The 22,605-nt window shown below is 39.1% G+C and overlaps 1 protein-coding gene across 2 annotated transcripts in view; it reads left to right on the forward strand.

The window, feature by feature from the left end:
* The first annotated feature begins 6,333 nt into the window (after positions 1-6,333).
* CALCRL (calcitonin receptor like receptor) overlaps positions 6,334-22,605 on the forward strand; it is a 59,674-nt gene continuing 43,402 nt past the window's right edge. Inside the window, exons 1-2 of one of the 2 annotated variants that reach the window (XM_032189621.1) lie at positions 6,334-6,429; positions 6,745-6,833. In XM_032189621.1, the coding sequence (XP_032045512.1) occupies positions 6,784-6,833 (50 nt within the window). In that variant the 5' untranslated portion in view covers positions 6,334-6,429; positions 6,745-6,783. The remainder of the gene's footprint in view (positions 6,430-6,744; positions 6,834-22,605) is intronic. The other variant, XM_032189622.1, reaches the window with a different exon arrangement.

Genomic DNA, 22,605 nt, shown 5'->3' on the forward strand with positions numbered 1-22,605 from the left:
TCTGATCTGGGTAGATCTTTTCTAACAAGATATTTTTCTTAAAGGAAAGAAAAAAGAAAAAAGTAGTTGGTTTCTTGTAAGGTTCACAGAAATGCCCTACTGCCTATGAAACAGAAGATAGGATACATTTTTCAAAAATATCCTTCTATATTCTTTGATGCTGAAAATCTTTTTTTTAATGTATCATGTTTTCTGTTTGTGCTTAAGACTACTGAGGATACTTACACTGCTGTTTGTGAGAGGCAATGTGAAAATACATATCTGAAATAGATGTGAGGGGCTCAGACACTACAGCAAGGAACAACAACAATGACAAAATAATACATGATCTGTTGGGCTAACCTGCCTTTGCCTGAGCACTACAATTACATGTGGTTTCAGAAAGCCTCCAGGTTTTTTATATACCCAGTGAACTTTGGACTCCAGAAAAAGGCTAATTTTTACTGCTGAAAATTAAAGCATTTATGTATTCTAAATATCTGAGGGGGTAAGTAAAAGTTTTTTGTTTGTTTGTTTGTTTTAATGCTGAAATTCTTATTTCTGGTACCTAAATTCTTTCATGATTCTCTTAATTTATGATCTACTAAGTCTGATTTGAAAAATGCTCATGAATCTGAAGTATAGACCAAAAAATACTTACGTAGAGTCTCATCATATGAAATGTAGGAGCACCACAGACTTAAACTGCAATAACTATAAGAATCAGACAAGTGCATTTCTGACAGAGGAAACCTATAAACTCCATTTAGACACAGACACTGCTAAAGACTTGCAGTGTCACTTCTTCACAAAACTAATTTGGTGCAAGTGTCACTACCTACTACGTTCAATTCCAGCTTGATGCCTTCCAGTTCTAGTTCACTGTTTTTATTGACCTTACTCTCCATGTATCCTCTGTACTCCATAGGCTAGGAATCTAGTCCGTAGTTCTGAGATGCAGCACACAGTAGCAGAGCAGGAGGTTAAACACTTGCGCCAGCCAGCATTTGTCATTGCAGATAAGTGGAAAGCCTGTGGTTTAAACTGCTCCTAGGCCTTTCCACTTGCATTAGCACAGTACTGCACATTGCCTCCTAAAGCAGAAGCTGCTTAGGCACACTAGGTACAGGAGGTGGAAGCCTTACCAATGTGCTGAACACTCCATTAATGCCACAGTTACCCTGTTGCTGCATTGACTCTGGCATGTGTCTGCCTGGCTAAGAATGCAGGTAAGTTCACAAGTGTCTGCACCTTTGCTTGTATGAACTTTATGATGAAGGCAGTAAATATATCTAATCTTCCGCTCTTAGTCATTAAAATTTCCTGTGGACTGCTGGTATTACAATTTAAGTAATCACTAGATAGCGTGATGTACTTAGGAGTGGAGACAGAGCTGAATTTGGTGCGACTGCTTCTCCAGCAGCTTAGGGACTCAGTAAGGATATTGTACGTGTATGGTTTCAGATTAAAGCAAAAGAGAGAGTGCCAAGTGCTGCTGGATAAGTATCACATTTACAAGAGCCTCCTCCTGTCACTGGTCTCTGACAGAGAGGCAGGGCTATCCTAAATACCGCATTAAAATCCTCTGACAAAGATATGTGATATTTCCTAGCATGATTTTGAGGTATTTGAGCATGATTTGCATTAAACTAAAACCTCTTTTAGAGCTTTCATGTGTAAGAGAACTAAACTTGTGTTTGTTTTTTTTTGTTTTTGTTTTTTTTTTTTTTTTTAGCAGCAGGAGTTCAATATTCAGATAACTCCACTATTTATTTGAATTTGCATTATTGGCAGCATTTCTTCTTTATAGAGAAAGTGTTTTTTCTCAATATCAAGCCCAAATAGAGATGGCTGGGCAGCACTTTTTTTCTCAGGAACTGTCTTGTGCCCAGCTTCAGTGGCTGTGACTGCAGCTGTAAATCTCACATTGTTTTTAGATGAGATGGGACTCTGAGCCTTGCGGGGGGGGGGGGGGTAGCAGCAGGGGGAAAGGGGGTTGCCCATAGTGTCTCTTAAAGTAGCCCACCAAAAAGACTAACGATTATTAGGGTTTGGTTTTATGAGATTATAACCTAGAACGATGATTTCTTAAAGAGAATATTCTGAATGAGACAGTAGATATGCTCCATCCTTGGAAGTGCTCAAGGCCAGGCTGGGTGGGGCTTTAAGCAACCTGGTCTAGTGGAAGGTGTCCCTGCCCATGGCAGGGGGGTTGAGCTAGATGGTCCATTCCAACCCAAACCATTTTATGATTTAAGATATCAGTACATATAAAAGAATGGATGCATTTGTTTCTATACATATTGCCTTTTGTTTGTCCATAAATCATCCTTTCTGTCCCTGCAGAAACCTGGCTGTGTGGCTGCTTCCTAATTCTAAGTCTCCTGCTTGCTGAGCTCTCCTGCAGACTAACAGGTTCTCCTCGCTGAGCATGCTCTGTTGCTCTGTGCAGTCTTTTCTTCCAGAACCGCTGTAGCTAGGAGAGGACTAACAGGTACTCCCCCATGCTCTCTTACCCCCTAGTTACACAGTAGTAAGAAACTTTGCATGCATTTATTTTTTTAGTAATAGAGATTGAACAAATGATTAGTTGGGGAAACTATTCTGTCATTGCTGAGACAGAAAAAAGCTACAAAGTTACGGCGTCTCAGCATAAATCAACTCTACTAACCAAGAAACCATTACAAAGAGATTTGTCTTTTAGACTTATTATGTAGAGTTCAGTGAGGGAAAAAAACAAAATAAAGCAAACAAACAAAAAAACAACAACAAAAAACTGGCACGTTATAGACAATAAAACAACAACACCATCAAACTGATTAGACTATAATCAGAAGTTTGGTGGAGGTACTGGGTTTGGCCACCATACCAGTTATCCATCTCAGTCTTTGTTATCTTGTTTTTGTATAGCTCTAAAATGCATTGAATTTGTTTTTCATGTAAAAAGGCCAAACTGAAGTGTGATCTGATTTGCATCTTTATTAACCCCACAAGAAATTCTTTTTGTATGCTTCTCATTCATTCAGTTCTTGTCATTCTTGTGTCTTCAATATCTGCAGAACAACCACATGCAAGAATATGAAAAAGATCTGTGCATTTCTCAAAGATAGTTCGAGGATGAATGGAGTAGGGGAATAATTGGGCAAAAGGAAAAGATAGGGAATTAGATGTCAGAATGGTGAAGACATTAGAATATAAAGCTATGCTAACAAGTTAGCAGTGACTATGTGCATTTCCAGTCAGCTAGAGTCTCTTCACCCAGTCGTTTCATTCCAGATTCTGCCCTCCTTGCTTTGGAGGCAATACGCACATTGCCATGAAATTTCTCCCATGTTGTATGATGGGAGCCAACAAGCCAATGAAGTTACAGATTTGATGTATTTCCATGTACATGTATAACCTGGTGTGTGCCCTGGGTCCATTCTAGTGATGAAACAGTATGTCTTTGAGAAATACTCTAAAGTCTTTTGACTCATCCTTTTTTCCACCCATTTTGTATGGGCATACCTTTTTTTTTTTTTTTTTTTTTTATTATTTAAACCTTTGTTACCTAAGTCCTATCCCTTCCTTTTCTTTTCTTTCCATTTCCATTTAAACCAGAATTTCTCCTCACACCTCCAATCCAACTCCTTTTTCAAAATTGAGTTTGTGAGTCTTCATCCTTCTAGAATCTACCTTTGGAACATTTTCATGTAGATATAAGGGTGATGTTTCATCACTGCTCTCTTTTAGCAGTATCTGCTGAGAAAAAATCCTGGTTGGACGTATGTTATGGATATGAAGTGTTTAAATATGAACTCTAGTGTTTTATTCATGGGCAATATATGACCAAGGGTCAGAAGTTTCTCCAGTTTTGTTTATCCCATGGTCTCCTTGAACCCATATCACTGCCACGTTGGAATTTGCTCACCAAGGTTTTTTTCACGGGACTCTCATCATCCACAGCCTGTGCGAGAGCGGGGCAAGATGGCCTATCCCGGGGCAGCCTTGCGTCCGGAGGAGATGCTCGGAGGACGCGTTTAGATGCGGGTCCAGGGTAGGGAAGAGGAAAGGAGAGGCGAGGCGATGCGGCAGGCAGGGGCTGGCAGGAGCAGCCCGGCCGCTGCGCTCCAGGTGGCGGCACCGCGCCGCCAGGGGGCGCCGCCCCCCCGGCCCTCGGGCAGGTGCGGGGCTGCGCGACCCGGAGCCCCCCGGGCACGGAGGAGCCTGGCCGGGAGAAAAAATTGGGAAAAACACCGCCTGGCCCCGCAGCCCCTCGGTCAGCCGCAGGGAGACCTCCCTCACTGGCGCAGAGCTGCAGAGAGGGGTTCTCAGCCCATCAGGAGTTGTCCCGTTATAAGCAACGCTATATTTATCCCTCAGCTTCTCCGATCAGATCAAAACTCGTGGTAAGAGGTGGAATTAGTATTTTATCTTTTTTCTTCGCAAGGTTTTAAGCTTTGGTTACAGCGCAGTCTGTTGTGTTCATTTAGATCCTTTTCGCACGGTTCTCGCCCACGCTGTTGATAAGCAGGGGAGCCTGTACGGGTGTCATTTACATGCCTTTCAGCCAGAAAAAGGGGGAGCTGAGGCACTGTGGGGGCCTCCCGCGTCTTTGAAGTGCAAATTGCACCAGCTGAGATGTCTCAAATACCTGTTGAGTAGGAGTAAGAAAGTTCCAGTGATAGCTAAATAAGTAGAATATAAGAATTTTGAAGTTAAAAAAAAAAAAAAAAAAAAAAGCCCACACTGCTGAATTTGACATGCCAAATCAAACATGGCCTGTGTAATAAATCTCTCCAGCTAATTCAGATGTTGAGCCTGTCTTGAACATGTGTGCTTAGCTGGGATATATGGATCATTTTCTAGGCTACAGTGTATAGTGTACTATATTGCAATCTCTTGCCCAGACCTAATCGGTCTAAAATATTGCAGCCAGGCTCACTTCTGATGAGATTCCACTGCCTGAATTTCATGATTGTTCAGAATCAGATCTAATCCCCATCTTGTTTCTGTTTACACTGCCTAGGGAGTTAGAGTGCCAACTCTTAGTGCTTCACTTATTATAAAACTCAAACATTCTCCCATTGACGTATGGTCCTAGAAGCACCAACATTCATATACCAAATGAATATTAAACTCATGTGCCTGCTCTTACAGTAATCCTAGATTGTGATTTCACCATTCATACTATCTGGTGGTCATATGAACTTAAAGTACTCCTGCCCCTCTTTCCTCTCTTTCTGTCATTCCTGACCTGCTGCGCTTTTTTGTTTGTTTGTTTGGTTGGTTGGTTGGTTTGGTTTTGGTTTGGTTTTTGGCTGCTTTTATCTTTGGAGAAAGGATTTTCAATGGCAAGACAAGTTCCCTCACCCAGTTCACATTCTACGAATGTTTCTGCTGATAAGACAGTGGGTTGACAACAGGTAGTGAGAAGCAAGCAGAAATACTTCAGCTTGTTTCGTGAGCAAACTAAACGGTTATCATTTTGATGAGCACTTACAAAACCATTACACCTGGGGACACGTCCCATTCAGATTCCTAGTTTCTAGTTAGTATTTGTGCTTACTGCTCCATGAACCTGCATTTGTCCAACACAGCATGCCATGTGTGCACAGCAACTGTATTGAAGAGCACACCTTCAATACACGTGCCTGTAGCACAGGTACCAGCTGTACAAAGAGCAGGTAATAAACGTCCTCAGGGAAACACTTTTAGGTCCTGATATGAACTTCTTGAAGCCAGTGTAAGGGTTGTCACCAATGCTGTTTTGTCCTCAGTCGTGGCAGTTTTTAAAGCAGGCAGCTGGTACCTGCTGCCTTGAGATCAGGGGCATTTCAAAACGCAGCTGGGACTTCTGTGCAGCACTCCCCTTCCTGCCGCCTTTTCTCCACCCCCGATACTTCAAAGGTTTATTTACCTAAGCATAACATTTCCCTTGAGTATAAAACGAAGCGGTACTTTCAAATTTAAGCAAGTGCCTACGTTCAGCTCCGCTCTGAGCCGCAGCACAGCTCTGGCCGTGGAAGCGTGCCTCCGTGCGGCTTCGCCCTGCCGGCTGGGCAGGAGCAGCCCCTCTCCTTGTGGCGGAGAGGGGCACGGCGCTGCTTACCCTGCGCGCTGCCCCGGAGGGGCTGAATCCCACCTCCTGGCTCTGCCCCCCGCTTCCCACCGCTTCGGCATCCCCCCGGAGCTCCTCGCCTTGCCGGGGCCGTGCCGTCGGAGCCGGAGAATCTGAGGCAAGGCGGGCTGCGGGCGGGGTCTGGCTGATGTAACAGGAAGCCCCGCTGGCTGCCTGCCGCCGCTCCCCGCTCCCCGTCCCCAGCTGAGGCGCTCCCGCTGCTGCCCGAGCAGCGCCGCGCTCCGCCGGGCGCCACTGCCCCGCAGCCAGCGGCACCAGCGAGCTGCCAGCCGCCGGGAGAGCAGGAAAGCCGAGGCAAAGCCAGCCAGAGCCCACCAGAGTTGAGCCTGGTGAGTACGCAGCCAAACGGTCCTGTTTTTTTTTTTACCTAAAACCGTTTTTTATTTTTTTTCTGTGCCGACTGAAGGGATCCGGGCTTAGCGCCGTTGCGTGCGTTTCCCTGGGGTCTGCGGGGAGAAAGGGGTAGGAGGAAAAGCCACCTTCATTTGTAAGCGCTGTGCTGGTTTTGGAAGTAGTGGTGCTGTATAGATCCTCGAGGAAGTGATCAATGATAGGGAGAAAGAGAGATAAAAATACCCTAATCAGCACTTAAAGGATTCTGCCTAAAACCGTAATATTAGCTAACCAAATTTCTGTCGTTGCAGCTGGAGAGAATTAGAGACATATGGGTTTGAAAAGGGTCCATGAGACTAATTCAATACAACTGGAGCTCTTTCAAGAGAGGACGAATTAGGTGATAAACTTGTTTAAATTTTCTTACTGAATATTCCTTTAATCTTATTGATGTTATTATACCGGAAAGAGATCGTATTTGCATTATTTCATAATTAGGTTTTGTGTTGTAATTACATGACTGAAAAGATGAAGCTCCTGTTTTGTCTGGACTTCCTATTTGCTTGAGAAAAAGTTAGCTTGAGTTTAGTGCTTGTGCGTGTGCTGGGGTGTTACTGCTGAGATTTTTCCCACACGCACCAAACTGATTTATTGAGGGTTGGCTGTCTACTATTTCATTGCCTTGGGAAACTATTGGCCAGGGGGAAGTGTGTGGTTCTGTGCTTTCCAGTACAGAGTTAAGAGGGTCATGCCACTTCTTCATCTTTCCAAAGCTGATGTGGTACCCTCAGTTTTTACAAGTCCGGTTGTGTTATTGTGATGATCCCTTTTGCTACGTGTAGTCATTTGCTTGTCTGTGTAAGCAATGGATCTGCGGAATCAGGAAATCTTATTTCTGAAAGATAGTTAAGAAACAATGTAAATGTTAAATCCCACTTGGATTTGATCTGCAGTGATTCATTTAGTCATCCATATATTTCTACAGGGGCTGAGACTGAAATAAAAATAGCTGTTTTGTTGCTTTCTACCTTAAAAAGTCGTGCCAAATATGTTGGGGCCAGATTTTGCTCCTACAGTTGTGCCAATGACAAGTCTTTCCAGTCACATTGTGCATCCTGGGGATCTTGTCATTCATTTGCAGTAGTAATGTATACAACAATTTAAAGCTGTTTGGACTGGTAATGTGCTAAAAGCCTGATTGTTGTGCTCTAAGGTCCTTTCAGTGGGTTGAAAGAAGACACGCTAGTTCTGGATAAACGTGAACGAGACCAGATTTGAATCCGTGTGTTTTCTTTCAAAATACACATGCTGCTACACTGTCTGAAATGCTCAACTAAAAGTAATGATTGGTATTTCCATTATACTTCTGCAATCTACTGATACTGTCAATGACTTTGCTGCATCAAATCTCATAATCTTTACCTAGCTTCAAAGATCTTCAGCACAAAAGGCACTTGATGGTACTAAACCAAACAAGATGGCACTTGAAAAAAATGTTCATGTTGTTTTAATGATTAGTGCAGTAGGAACAATGGTCTTCAGAAGTATTTCAGCTAGATGATTGAAGTTCTTGCCGTATGCTCTTCTCAGGTAACTAGTTTAGGTTTGGTGGCACTGCCTACGTGTGAAGTGTTAGACGTTTATGTATTCTGATACCAGAACTGACAGTATTTGCAGACAAAGTAAAGGCAGTGACAGGGTGATGATGTAGAACAGTTTGACTGCATGTTTTAGTGTACAAAACCAAGTACCTGAATATATAGCTTGGGTTGCAAGTTCATGGGTTGCATTATGTCTGTCCTGTTCAAATGTTGCTGTACTCCAAATTCCCGATCAGCTAGAATCTTGCTCTGCATTAAGAAATGTAATGTTTGTCCCTTTGAATAGGCTTTTCCTGATAGAGGCACAACTGTTGGAATCCTGACCCGCTGAGAACTAGTGGGAATTTTTCCACTGACTGTCAAAAGGGCAGGATACTCCTCAATGTGGGTATTTTTATTGAAGGATTTATTTCATGTGGTTATAGACATTATCCATCCATTAACTGACGTACTGTGATCTATTGGCAGCTGTGTTTTTGATAACTTCCATCACTTTTGAATGCTCAATCTGTAAAACACAAATCTGCATGTCTTGTTCTTGGTGACTAGTGACTTACCTGGCTAAATAACAGGGTTTACTCAGGGAGAGCAGTACCGTTCTGTGGGCTAACTGAGTCCTGTGATCCAGCTTTAGACAAGGATACAGGTAAGAACAAAACCAAAGGAAGAAAAGCACTGATACACTTCTTTTGCTGCTACTATAATTACTTAGTTCTATATTCTGTGCATTTCAGTAAGTTGGCTGCTTCCAACAACACTTGTAGCATGTGCAAGAGCTGGGTAGGACTGGGCCAACAAGGGTCTATGAAATCATACAGATAAAGGATTCAAACCAGTCCCGTCATTTGGAAGAAACTATTGCTATCGATATGTTTTTAATAGTAAAATGTACACAGTGGTAGTTTAGAAGTATATATCTAATCACTCCTTTGGTCAGTACTGGTCATAGGATTAGCTATTATGACGGAAACTGGTGGAATTTCTCCAGTGAGAGGTCTGAGTCTGAAGTTAGGAAACAAAATAGAATTTCTCTTTAAGAAGTTGTTCCCATCTGTTCCCAACGTGTTTACAGTGTTCTTGATCTGCTAGCAAAACTCCTTCAGTGCTTCTGATCAGCAGCCACTCCGACAGAGCACGTTCGCTGTACGGGCACTACCGCAGTGTAAGGGCCCCCTCTGTTGTGAAGGCGTCTGTAGCTCTGCCACTGGGTTTCAGATGTCGGAGTTGCCTCAGCTGAGCTTTGCACTCGCTTAGTTGCTCATGTAACTGTTATAGCAAATTGTCAGAACTCTGGACTTCACTATATCCTTATGTTATTTTTGTTATTTAATTATGTGCAATATATCTATCTTGTGCCGATTTTTTTTCCTAATGTGTCAGCTAAAGAGGGAACATGCATGTTTTGAAAGAGACTTAGAAAGTAAGTTTTAAACCTTATTCTTCATTTAGAAAGCTGTGAATCATGTCAGCTTTTTAAATTGAACACGTTTGAATGTTGTTTTAATATTTAGAAGAAAAAGGAGAAAGCAAGCCTTTTTTTCCCATTTTTTTTATAATCACATTGATAATACTAGTGTGTTGACAATATCAGCATAAAAATTAAAAGCCATTAAGTGTAATGCATTGCACAAAGAGCAGCAGAAGTTAGCCTATTACTTAGTTTCAGGGAGAATTCCACAGCCAGTGCAGTACAATGCAAGGTCTTCTTAATATGTTTATTTCCATTATTTTCTTTCAGCAGCATTTTTTCTTTTTGTTCTATTTTAGAACTAAGACAAAACTGGAAGGCTAAATTTTAGCATTTTCATTCAGTTATGTTTTCACTATTATCTCTCATGCATATCTGCTTTGGTCTCCCAAGCTTGTTTATACTGTTTACATTTTCCCAGCAAAGTCATTCTTTTTCTGCCCTAGTTCTGTGCAAACACTTTCAATCATTGCTGCAGCATATGCTGTCCAAAAGAGCAGAAATGATTTATTTAGAGTTGCTTTTCCTTGGAAAGATGCATTAGAAATCCATTTAAACAAATGTAATGCATTAAAAAAAGACTTTCCATGAGAGTAGCGATGTATTCACTACAAGAAAGAGAAAACAGATTTTTTACTTGTGTAAATTTGTATGTTTCTCTGATGCTATTACCTTTTAATGTAGCATAAATGTCACCCAAGGCTTTTGGGCACTTTTGGCCACTATAAAGCTTTAGCTGACAATTAGCATACTACTTGGATTTAAAAAAAAAAAAAAAAAGTCAATGTTATATTTCTGGATTTATGCCTGGAGCATGCAGCCCTTATTTAAAGAAAAAAAAAAAATCCCAATTAGAATTAGTGACAGAGTTTTGTTTAATGAAACCCATACCGGTCACTCTGACTTCCTATGTAATGCCAAAGACAAGGAACTGCACACTGTGATTAGTGAATTTTATTTTATTTTTTTCCAAGCTACTACTTCAAATGCTGTGGTATACCATCAACTGCATTTAGGTGGAAGATAAATTTTTTTAGGAACTAAAAAGGTATTGCTTTCAACATATTCTTTGATAATTCCGCACTTGAAAAATGTATACACTTGATGCTTCGATGAGCATAAGGTGTCACTTTTTACATTGTACCTCAGGTTTTTGTCTCCCCTAGTAGAGTGGTAAAATCTTAGAAATTCATTTGAATACGTTTTGTTTTAGAGTGGCAATGCTGGTAGAGTTTCATTAAAGTAAAGCAAACGATGTACTGAGCAGATACTTGTTCTACACAGACTTATGTGTTTTAGGCTTTAGTTGTTTGTTTGTTTTTTTTCTTTGTTATCAATATTATGAGAAATGCATATAGTTTGTCTCCCCATGTTGTTGTGCTCCACAGTCCTTCCTAAATAGAAATGAAAAATATATATGCATCAGGTGTGAATAAGACATCTAGATGTCATACTGCTTTCCTCTACTGTTGCATTTATGTATTTATTTACTGTCCTAAATGTAGCAAAAAAAAAAGTGACTTAATACATTTTCTTCATTTTTTTAACAAAAGGACATGGTTTTGCACAGATTATTCTTAAACGTTCTGTATAATGGGGAGATCTGCCCTTTTGTTTCTGTTAGTGAAATCCAGCAGGTGTCACTCTGGGGATTAAGTAAGGAATATTTCACAAGCAGATATAAACTTGGTTGGGAGATACTGAATGTATAAGTATTTATTCCAGTATATTTTTCCAGAGTAGTTTTTTTTTTTGCCCATGGCATTTTCATTTTTCAATATATTTTCTAAATTACTTGATTTAACATATGCATTAATCCTTCTGAGTATCTGTTTGAACGTGAACAATGAAACATTAGTTCAGTGAGAAGTTGTACTCATAGGTGTCAAACTGGAAGCATGAACGGGAAGTTAGTTGAACGTTGCCTTTATGATAATAAAAAATGCTTTTTCATCTTCCCTAGGAATCAAAATTATTCTTTTTGTCAGTGGAAATTCTAGTTGCACAAGTAGTATGTTTATTTGTTAAAGCAGTCCGCGTATTGGTTTTTATTTATATTCAAAAATGGTATTACGGGGCAGTTAACTATACAGAGTTTCATTGTAATCATCTTTGGAGAAAGGAAACTTTCACAGTGCACCTACTTGCTAGTATAAGAAAGCCAATGATGTATTTTTTGTAATGAAAATAAGGGCTTATTTGTTGATTGCACAAAGTGTTCCTCTAGAAAGCAGAGTAACGTGTTTGTTGCATTTTTGTGGACTTTAACTTAAGCGTATAACTCGGTAGTCTATGGAATAGGAACATAATTGTTATGAACTTGTGGGTTTCTAGAGGGAATCCTTGCTTATTTCCTGTACTGTGTTAATGCCTTGTACTGAGACAAATACTCAGCCGGCAGCTTTGGAAGGCAATGCACATGTCTCTTTTCAACTAGAAAAAAGCTGGATTTCATAAATACATGTGTGTATATATGCATACATATATGTGTATATATATATGCATAGTGCAACATATATATTTTACACTTAAAAAAAAAAAAAAAATCAGTTATAGGACTTATAACCTCAAGCCTCTTTAAACAACTCGGTTTCCTTTCTCTCACTTCTTTCTCCTGTTTAAGACCCATCCTGTTCCGTTTTTTATTCTATTCCACTTCCTTTCCTGTGATGACTCTGAATGAGTCACTTTGCCAGGCATTAAGAATGTGGCTTGACAATATTTCCAACAGCTTATCCTACACTGGCTCATGCAGATGAAATTAACCTCTGCCTTATCCTTCCTTTCAAAGAGAAATGTCTGTCTTCACGCGTCTAGTTTCTTGGAAGGGGAAGGTGGGGTGAGAACCCTTTCCATAAATGACTATATATTGAAATTCATAGTCCTGTTCCTTGAAAAGCTATTCTTAAGAACAACAGATGTGTGTGCTATAGCTGACTAGCGAGATCAGTAACCTTTTTTTAAATTGATTTAGTATTCTCTTGGGAAAAAGTCAGTTTAAACAAGTTCAGGAAAGCCAAAATTAAGGCTCCTTCCTGACGGCTGTCCAAGTGCTCTCTGCATGGACACTACTCTGCATTCTCTCTTTTTTTTTTTTTTTAATAAATTGTGTTGTTTATTGCATCATAATACATTGAAGGCCACCATGATTGTGCTTTCTTGTATGTGGCTAGCAGCAATCGGAAAAACCACATACTTAACACTAAGTGGGTACTTAGACACTGAGCTAAATTGTAGCCCTTCTTGTGGTTACTTGAATGCCAGTGCAGTTGGGTTTTGGGGGGTTATTGCATTTTTTCCCCCTTCTGGTAGTTGTTTGTTTTTTTGTTTGTTTTTTGTTTGTTTTGGAAGAGTGGGTAAGGAAGCTTTCTTTTTTTAAAGGTTTCTAGTCAATTAATCGTATCTGTGCATCAGGAAATAAAAATCTTTGTGCTGAAAACAAACAAGGAAAAGTGTAGTCTTAGAGAAGAGTAACTGGAAACCAATGAGCACATGAGAGTAAGAACTCCCAGCAGGTTGAACGCAGCTATTGCAGTGTTCTGATTGCCCTGCAGAGCTGTCGAATCTGCAGTAGCTGGAAGATCAAACAATTCTGTTTTGGAGTACAACTAATGGGTATTCATTTATATTCATTTAAATTCATGTTCAATTTCTCATACAGGAAGTGCTTAATTTCTGACTAAAGGTGGTTTGAACAGTCTTCAGATCTTGACAGTGTTGTTCTTAAAGTGACTGCAGAGATCACAGCCCTGTCTTACAGGAGCCTTATGTCGTTCCCTGCATTCTGGATGCACTATCTCAGCATTTGCAGAGTTCCTAGGAAACTACGTAGAAAAACGTAATTCAGATGTTTTTAACCTTTTAACGTGAACCATTGTGGCAGCTGCTGGGCTTGCCCCTTTCCCTGTTCCCCCCCTCCAAATATTTCAGAAGAGATTGTAAAAATCACGTTTCTTCGGTAGAGCAGATCCCTCTTCTAAAAACTATGCATGCAATCCAAGGGCAGAATGCAGCCTATGTAGTTTAACTGGGCACTTTTTTATTTAGAGCTACGGAGATAACATGGTCTGCTGACATGCTAAGCTTTTCTCAGAGTCACATTACAGCCCATGAAGGACATGGCAGTATTTCAGGGTTTGTTGGAAGGATGGCAAAATTCTTGCACCATCTCTGTGGGGGCACTGGGGCACCAGAGCATGTTAATGTACGCTGCCTTCTATAAGATTAAGTGTACACAGGCAGGGGGAAGTCAGCACCAGAATAACCCATATTGATTACTGATTTTAGGGCTCAGTTGCAATAAGCTCTCTAAACTCGACTAGACAAGGGGAGAAAAGATATTTTTGAAATGTGCTTTATCCACTGAAGACAAAATGACATGACAGACAGTTCTGGTATGACAGACAGTTACCTGTGGTAACTCAGCCTCCTCAGGGAACGTACATTTGCCAAATCAAAATGTTCAAAAACAGCATGAAGGATTGGCTTAAGAAGTCCCACAGAAGTTTTTCTTTTCTATTCTTTTTACAATTTCTTTAGCTTGTTTCCTGGATTTCCAAGCTTTTATAATAAGCTCCTATAATCTTACACATTCATAGCTTTGAAACAGAACAGTTGTCCAGGTCTGCAGCCTAAGGCACTCAGCCTTTCTTGAGCACTAAGTAACAGTAAAATAATAAAATCTCATAGCAAGGGAGATAAAAAGATGGAAGGAAAAAAAATTGCACTCACGCAGAAATATATCTGAATTAATCAGAATGTGGTTCCCGTAGGAAAGTAAATGGCAAACAAATTGGTAAATGAAATGATGTTACTTTCAGTGTCACCTCCTACCTGCAGGGAGAAAGCTGAGCCAGGAGCCAGCCTTTTCTTTACCTACATTGTCATTTGGAAAAACTGAAAGATTCCTTCAGATGGCAATAAATCTGTGTTTGCAGTTAGATGTATGACAGGAATTAGCAGTAGGATTGCTAAATTAATTGTCTATTCATTATTTTAATTCGGTACCAAAAGCAGGTGTACAGTACATGAGAGAGTTAAGATGCCAGTAACCACTGTGGTAAGCTAGCTCCTAGTTTTTCACACAGTGAAGGTAAAACATCCAGTTGCCACATATAGAGGACTCTTAATATCATGTCTCTTCTTCACCTGTGCAAGTGAAAGAATCTTCCTATTTTTGCTACTGTGCTGGTTTTGTTGTTTTGTAAGGCTCCATATCCAGATAACAGATCATTCAAAACTTGTCTCAGTTTGCCAGGGTCTTTTTCTCACCTCAGCTATGGGCTGTGATTTGTGCACGTGCGATTCAACATTTCTTTGGTTCCTTTGCTGCCATGCATCCGCAATTAAAAAAAAATTGCTGAATGAGAGTAATAGAGAGGAACAATGGACTATTACAGGATGTTCAAGACAGGGTCATTACAGTGTATTTTCTTGCTCAATCCTGTTATGAGCAAACTTAGTATTTACCAGCTTGCTTCATTTGTCAGCACCGTATCATTAGTATGGTAAGGCTACAAACAGCCCATTTTCTAAGTTCAATTTGATGAAATAAACCTTTATCTAATATCTCTGTAGAAAGTGGCTTTTCTAGATTCATAATAAGTGTATATACATGGCAAGTATTCAGTATTTATTTGTCATCATTAGTAATGACAAGAAGGGTGGATAAAGTAATAAGAAGAGCCAGGAAATGCTTCACTATCAAAGGGCTAATTAGTTCTAGTATATTGAGCAAAATGAAGTTGCAGAAGCTTATGATGGGCTGTTGAATTTAAAAGTCCAGAAAATCTTTTAAAAAACAAATGTTTTGCTTTTGAAGTTTGAAAACAGCTCATTTACAGTACTGTTTTCCAGAGGATTTTTTTCAGTCATTTTTAACATTTGGTGTCCATAGGGTCAGTCTGTTTTAAAAGGTGAAGGTAAGAAGTAGCAATTATAGGGCCTTTCAAGCAACTGTGGATGGTTTATGTCCTGTGATTAAAGTCACACTTCTCCAGCTGAAGGACACCCACAAATGGTCACAGTTGCAAGTATTTAAAGAAAGTGTCAAGCTAATGTGAAATAAGGAGATCGAGCAAGAGATTCTGTCACATCTGGGAGGACACAAAATTGGAATTGGGATCCAGGGATTAGTAGAGTAGATTAGTTACCAGTCCACAGGGATTTGGGATGCTGATGAAAATTGCATGTTTTCAGCATTGTATGAGAATGTCTTAGTCTTTAATCAAGATGTGTCTTTTTCTTAGATGTAAAAATGGTTTTTGGAATAAACACAGCCTAATTTGGAATAGCCGTGTAATAGAGGCTATGGAATGGAAAACTAAGGGTACTGTAGGTCAAGTTTTGAGGTTAGCAGAACTGTGAAGGGAAGTCTGTCTGGCAGCAACATTTCCTACAGCAAATCTCAGTGCTGCCTTCTCTTGCACACATTCTTTCTGCATGCAAGGAGGAGGGGGTGGAGGAGTCAGCCACTATATGAATATCTATATGAGTCTGGTTCTTGCAGAATAAGAGACACATTAACTGATGTGGAGTGTCAGTGAATGAGATTTGAATTAATGCTACACATCAGAAGCTTTTCCAAACTGTACAGTTTTTTTCCAGCTGGACAAATGGCTCACTGGAAGTGTTTAGAGATGAACTGTTTTCCTTCAGCTCTCTGGCTCCATTTGGATTTTGAATATTCAGTCCTTCAAAATCCTTCAAGTCACAAGTAGAATACTCATACAGTTCCATGTACTTAGTGGAACTATATGGGTGAGATGCAGAGCACAAAAAAAAAAAAATGCCTAGGGCTTGTAAAGCCATCAGCTATTTGAAGGGAGTTGGTGTAGGGGGGGGGAAACAGTGACTGGCAAGAAAGCATCAGAGAGAAAGTATGTGTGGCAGAAAATGTCTGCTGGCTTCTGGGTCCATGGTACCACTAGTTTTGAAAGGTGAGCCGTAGTGGGTACTCAGGAATTTCTTGGTACATCCAATGTTATTATCTGTTTAACAAAGAATATCAATCTACCACTTGGCAGAGGAAGGAGAATGTGCATTACTTAATGTAAAAATGAAACAACCAATAAATGCTAATTAACGATATTTCGGTGGCAACACAGTAGTTAATGTGTTCCTCCTGAAAATAATCTTACATGCCTGTAAGCAAGCAGTATTTTGAATAGAAATATCTCCAAGAAATGCACGTGGACTTCCAGAATCAGTTTGGGAGATTCTGAAAGGAATGCTTAAATGCACTTAGAGGGTTGAACATGTGAAAATGATTACATATGATGTTGTTTGCTTGTTATTTTTCTTTAAATCAACTGGGTTTTCTTAGACAGTGACCAGTTGCAAGAACACTAGATTAATTAGGTTTATGTCATCTCACTAAGAAAGGGACCACAAAAGTGGTTTAAAAAAAAAAAAAATCTGTTGGTTTGCTTTCCCTGTGGGGTTCCTCATTGTTGAAAGTCTCTCTCTTGACTTATTCCCCAAAACAGAGAGATGGAAACACCTCTCACCTTCCTAGGCTTCTAGCTTGTGCTGTAATAGATCTAGAAATCACTGAGTCATACCAAGTTGCACAAGGGGACAGTGTTCATTGTGTCACAGATATCAGAGTTACATGAATTCAGTGGAGATACAAGGTATATACTTCCACAGAGAGTAACATTAAGAAAATATAAAAAACGTTGGCCTTCCTTACCACAAGTGAGCCTTAAAGAATCATCAGAAATTTTCTGGCAATAATTGAAACCAAATTTATTTTCAGATTGGTTCTACTTTTGGAGATTAGGTTTATACATAAAAACATGGAAAAGGCTTTCATATACAATTATGTTTACTGTTTCAATTATTTTAAATAATAATAATAATAATAAAAATAATAGTGGGCCTAGATTGTAAGCATACTCAGGTAGAGTATGAACGATTTCCAGTTCCACAGAGGGGGGTGAACCTCAGCTTGTCACAGAGGGACAGTTGTTTCCTGGTATTGGGAACTTGGTTAACAACTTCCAGTGTTTGAAGATGCCACGGGTCATACAGATTCTGTGTGTTTGCAGCCTTTGGGCTTAACAGGAAGGTCACCAAGTTATCGGGCAACTGCTGTCTGTTTGAAGAGATTCAAATGCCTTTCCTGCCCTGCTGTTGGGGTGCCTCAGCTTTCAAAGAGAAAACAGTGCTGCCCCTGTAAGTTTACCACTATCCAGACCTTCTTCTAGCTAAAAACAGCAAAAGAGAAGTTGAACTTCGCATTTATTTCATTCTCATTTCCTTTGTTTTCTATTTGATTCCATAGGCTTTGTTTTCATCTAGCATAGTCTCTGTGGAGCAAGTAAATACATCTTCACTCTGTTTTGTTTCCTTTTTCTGTGCTCTGAGAGTCTTAGACTGCTGCCTTTCCAAAGGCAGCATCCCCAAATCTTTAGAATAAGGATTTTCACTTCTCTGCAACTCTCTGAAAAAGCTTACTGTGTTTTCCACCCATAACCTGAAAGTATATATTGTAATGAAACAGAACATAGAGTAACCCTTCTCCACCAAACCTATATGGACAGTGCAAAGGGTGGTTAAGCCAGAAACCACCTTCTTCCAGTAGATTTTTTGATTTACTTTATCCTTTTATACTTTACACTTTTATACTTTTATACTTTATTGCATGACAGCATGGTTATCAGAAGACCTATTTCTAGGTTGCATGTCTTCTGAAGAACTACGAGATACACATCTGGAAATGGTAGTTATGTGGTCAACTGCAGGGATGTAACTACCTCTTTTTCTCTAGCCAGCCTTGAGGGATAATTAATACAAAATTTAGTGGTTTTGTTTTGTTTCTTTCAAAATGTAGCAAGCATTTTATCGTTACTGTTAGAAGGTCCCTTTTCACAGCATTTCAATGAATTAACATTTTTTTTCTTGTTTTGTTTAAGAAAGGTAATGTTTGCAACAACATCCTGTTTTATTTACCAGTGATATCTGTAAGCTGCAGAAATCCTGTGTGTGAAATCACAACACAGTGCTCAAGAAAGGGGACAAAAATCCTTGATGTTTATTAGAAAACCACTTGATAACAAAACAAGTAGAACTGTGACTACTGCCAGGTGTGGTTTATTGTAAATAACATCAACAAATACGTTTTCAAAACTTGAAAGTGTTTCAAATGAAATCAGTCTTCTCTTGCCTTCTCCAAAACCCAAGCTGTACCCTATTGCACATTGGTGAGGAACAGGGAAAGAGACTTGTATTACTGATCACTCTTTGAAGTTCACACGCCTCTTCAGTTCCTACTCTTTTGCTGGTGTTGGAATCAAAGAACAAAAATATTATGGAAAAAGGCTGCTCTTGCATTTTTTCTGGCAAGCTTATAACCTGGGAGTATCTAAAATATCATGAGAAAGCATGTTCTCATGAGATTCCTGTCCAAATTTCCAGACCCACAAATCTGCAACAGTTATCCAAAAAAGTGGATACGGCTGTACAGTTACAGCAGAACTTGTGTTTGGACTTTGGTGTTTTTGGTGGTTTTGTGTCTGTGGTGTTTTTTTCTTTTTCCCAGTACTTCCATTGTCCCTTTTTTCTTTCATAATTTTAGCTATTTCTTATTCTTTTCCTCTTGTCTGCTCAATAAAATAGCTATGCAAGAATTTCCTTTGTCCCTTTCTCAAGTTCATGTTTTGAATAAGCAATTGATCGTTCTCTGTTCTAATAAAAATAGGTGTCATTTTTATGAGTAACACCGTTAATTTCAAGTGAAGTTTGGCAGCATTGCAGTCCATTTGCAGAATGAAATCTCTCTTCATATTTATTTTCTCTGAATCTCTACTGAAGGTTAATGCAAGTTAGTGGGTAGCTACTGTTTAAGAGAAGATTTTTTTCTGTGCTTAGTTTCAGGTAGATTTAATACTGAATTTGCATGTTATTGATATATCAAGTTATCTTTACTAACAAGTCTTTTCTAGGTTTTAATGTTTAATAGTTTTTGACAATCAACTACTTTGTTCAAATATTACTCTAGAAGTATAATACATGCCGAAATAACGTTAGAAAATCCAAGTATGAACGTAGTGCCCACCATGAGCTACCAGCTATTTTGCTAGATGGTATAAGCGATGCAGTTGTCAGTGTTATTGCTGTGTTAGTATTCATCAGTAATTAACTCTATTGGTTAAACAAGAGCACTCAGAGACCATGTTATCATTCTAGCAGAACCCTGCCAAGCAGCTGGTGCTTTTTCTTGTTTTTGTTTTCAAGGAAGTAGGATTGAACTTGCTGGAACAGTTTCTCATCACTCACTGATAAAAATCAGTAAACTTTAATCATTGAAAGAACAACACTTTTTTGACACACAAAATACATGTTCTGCAATGCTAAGTCCTAATAATAGTTCATTAATTCTATAATAGCCAAACTAATAAGATAACTACGGTATAAATTTTATTTATGACATTAGCAGCCGTAGTCTCCTAAAATAGTCTGATGATTACTTATGCTTAGATCAATTTGTTTTTTAGGAGGAAAAATTATTTCCCAGTGTGATGAATATGAGGGGGAAAAAATGGTCAGCATGACTTGCGACAAAAAATGTATTAGTGTTGTTTTATAATTTATCTTCACTTAGTTATATGTATTTTTGTGGGCAGAGTGTACTTCTGTAGCACCTATGTGCTGTTGCAGCTGCTCCAAGGAACTATTTGCATATCGGAGTAGTGTTCCCCAAATTCTTCTGTCAGGTGAAAGACTTATGAAACTATATTCACTGTGAATAAGGAAGGGAATATCCAGCTCTGGGTAGGTTGCTAGTGCCTTTTGCATTTTTGTCATCCTCAGTTCAGGAAACATTAATAAATTTTGTTTCAAATTCGTAGTTGTTAGATAAAGTACTGTGCCTTTGTGTACCCTGTTAAGAATAGGGAGAAACCTTCTTGCTCTTGGAAAAACATTAACTATACAGAAGCCAACACAGCTTATCCAGCTAGGCTGTTACTAATTTGATTGTGCTCATCAGTTCCTTGGGCTCAGGCTTCATACTTGAGCTTCAGCCTCAGCACCCTCCCAAGCCACCTAGCATAATACAGAATCTTTCTGTCCACTTGATGTGCAGATTTGCTACAGTAAAAACAACGTAATGAAAACCTTGTGCCTCCAAAATAAGTTATGTCAGAGAAGACCTGCTGCTAATGGTTTTTTCTCAGGGATCAGCTGGTTTAGGTATGTGCAATACATGGTTTATGTATTTGCAAGAAATTTGATTTTTATTTGGCTTTGCTCTTAATTTGTGAATCAGTTCCTGGCTGTTGCACCAAAGTGAATAAGTAGCTTAGTTTTCACAAATTTTAGGTGTCAGATAACACAGGGACTAGAAATTTACTGGCTTAAGCAGTTTCATGATGCTGATGGTCTTAATATTCGTACCATATATTCTATGTATATTAGTACAATGCAACTGTAGCTGTATCTTGAGAAATGCTGTAAAACTGCCAAACATGCAAAGTCTCCAGTAGATTAAAGAAAATGTGCAAGTTTGTTTACACGTACTGGGACTGAGCTCCCACCCTCACCTTTCCTCCAATCCTGATGTTTTTTTTTCTTATGTTTTTAGAAGTTTGGCTCCATAACAAATTGCTCATAAGACCAATTAATGTTGTGTGGAAACAGATGTTTTTGATTTGCTAGCAGTGACATGTTGTTTTCAGGGATCAGAATATCACAGGGCTGTTGCACTTTTGTAACGCGCCTCATGAGCTTTTCATTTATTTTAGATACGTAAAGCTGTTTCACAGGTATAATTAAGCTAGAACCTTTACACTCTAAATAGAGGATTTCTCGTCTTTAATCAGATCTAGGCCACTGAGCTTTAGTGTCCTTCTTTTGGCTTCTGTCCGTACCCTGCACACAGTGCTTGTTGAAATGGAAAAAGAAGTTTGCTTCACTTTAGGGAACTGAATTTATTTTTGCTATGTTTTGCATTAAAAAAGAAAAAAAGCAATTTATCCTTGATGGAACTTACTTATTACTCTGAAGCTCACATACCTTTATCTGACTACAGATTTAGTTAACGATGATAGTATATTATTATCCAGGCATTTGAAAAAGCCAGTGACTGAAAGCACTTGAAGGAAAGATCTTTTGTGTTTGTGCAAGCTATATTCTGGGCTATATAAAGTAACATAGTATTTTTTATAACTATCAGCTATTAACTGTGTTGACTTCCTTTTCCTCCTGGAATTAGCACAGAAAGGAAAGCATGTTTGTGTTTTGTTTAAAGCCTCGAACAACAACAGCTCCCTAACTTTATTTTTATATTTCTAAAGTTTACTTGATCATAAGTGACATAGGTCATCGTGACAAAATGCATGTTTGCCAGCTAGGCAGTAAGCTTTTTAACACTCTACAGCTTTTGTCCTCCAAGAATGGTAATAAAACCTATGTACAGTGACCATTTGGGTGTCTTGCATTATTCACGACAGGATAAGTTCTCACCAGCTACTCTAATCTTGCTCCTTTCTACACTAAGATGAGAAGAGAATTAGACCAATTATGTCATCATTTAGTGTTCTACATTTTAATCATCTTTGACACCCTCAGCATGGTAGTTACACTTCAAAGACTGTTTTCCCTTGTGATGGCATTAAGGGCTAGTGGAGCATAGAGAAGAGTAAAAGAAATATAGTCAGAGTTTCTGTAGTGAAGAAGCTTTGCAAGGAAGAGTCATAATTGCACCCAGGTTTCTCCTGAGCCAAGAGAGCTGACAACCCACAGAAGCACTTCAGGGGAGTAGCAATGAAGAAATGACAATATTGAGCAGCAGATTCTGAATGTCTAATTAAGTTGGGAAGAGAGAAATAGCACAGGGAGAATCCTAAGTGTGTGAAGACTCACATTCGTAGTTGTCTCAACATGTCTTTCCCTGCAGTTAAATCAAAAGACCCCAGTCAAAATTAGTTGTCTGATATACCAAAAATGACAGGATTTATAAACAGGTTTTCACAGTTCTAAAGAGCTCTCAGCTCAGTTGAGGGGGAATAAATTGTTGAGTGTTAATACTTGCCTTTAGAAATCTCAGATTTTTATAATTTAAGTAGCTCGTCTTTCTTACTTCAATAGTAGAAAATTTA

Source organism: Aythya fuligula, chromosome 6 (genome assembly GCF_009819795.1).
Source record: "Aythya fuligula isolate bAytFul2 chromosome 6, bAytFul2.pri, whole genome shotgun sequence".
Lineage (NCBI taxonomy): Eukaryota > Metazoa > Chordata > Aves > Anseriformes > Anatidae > Aythya > Aythya fuligula.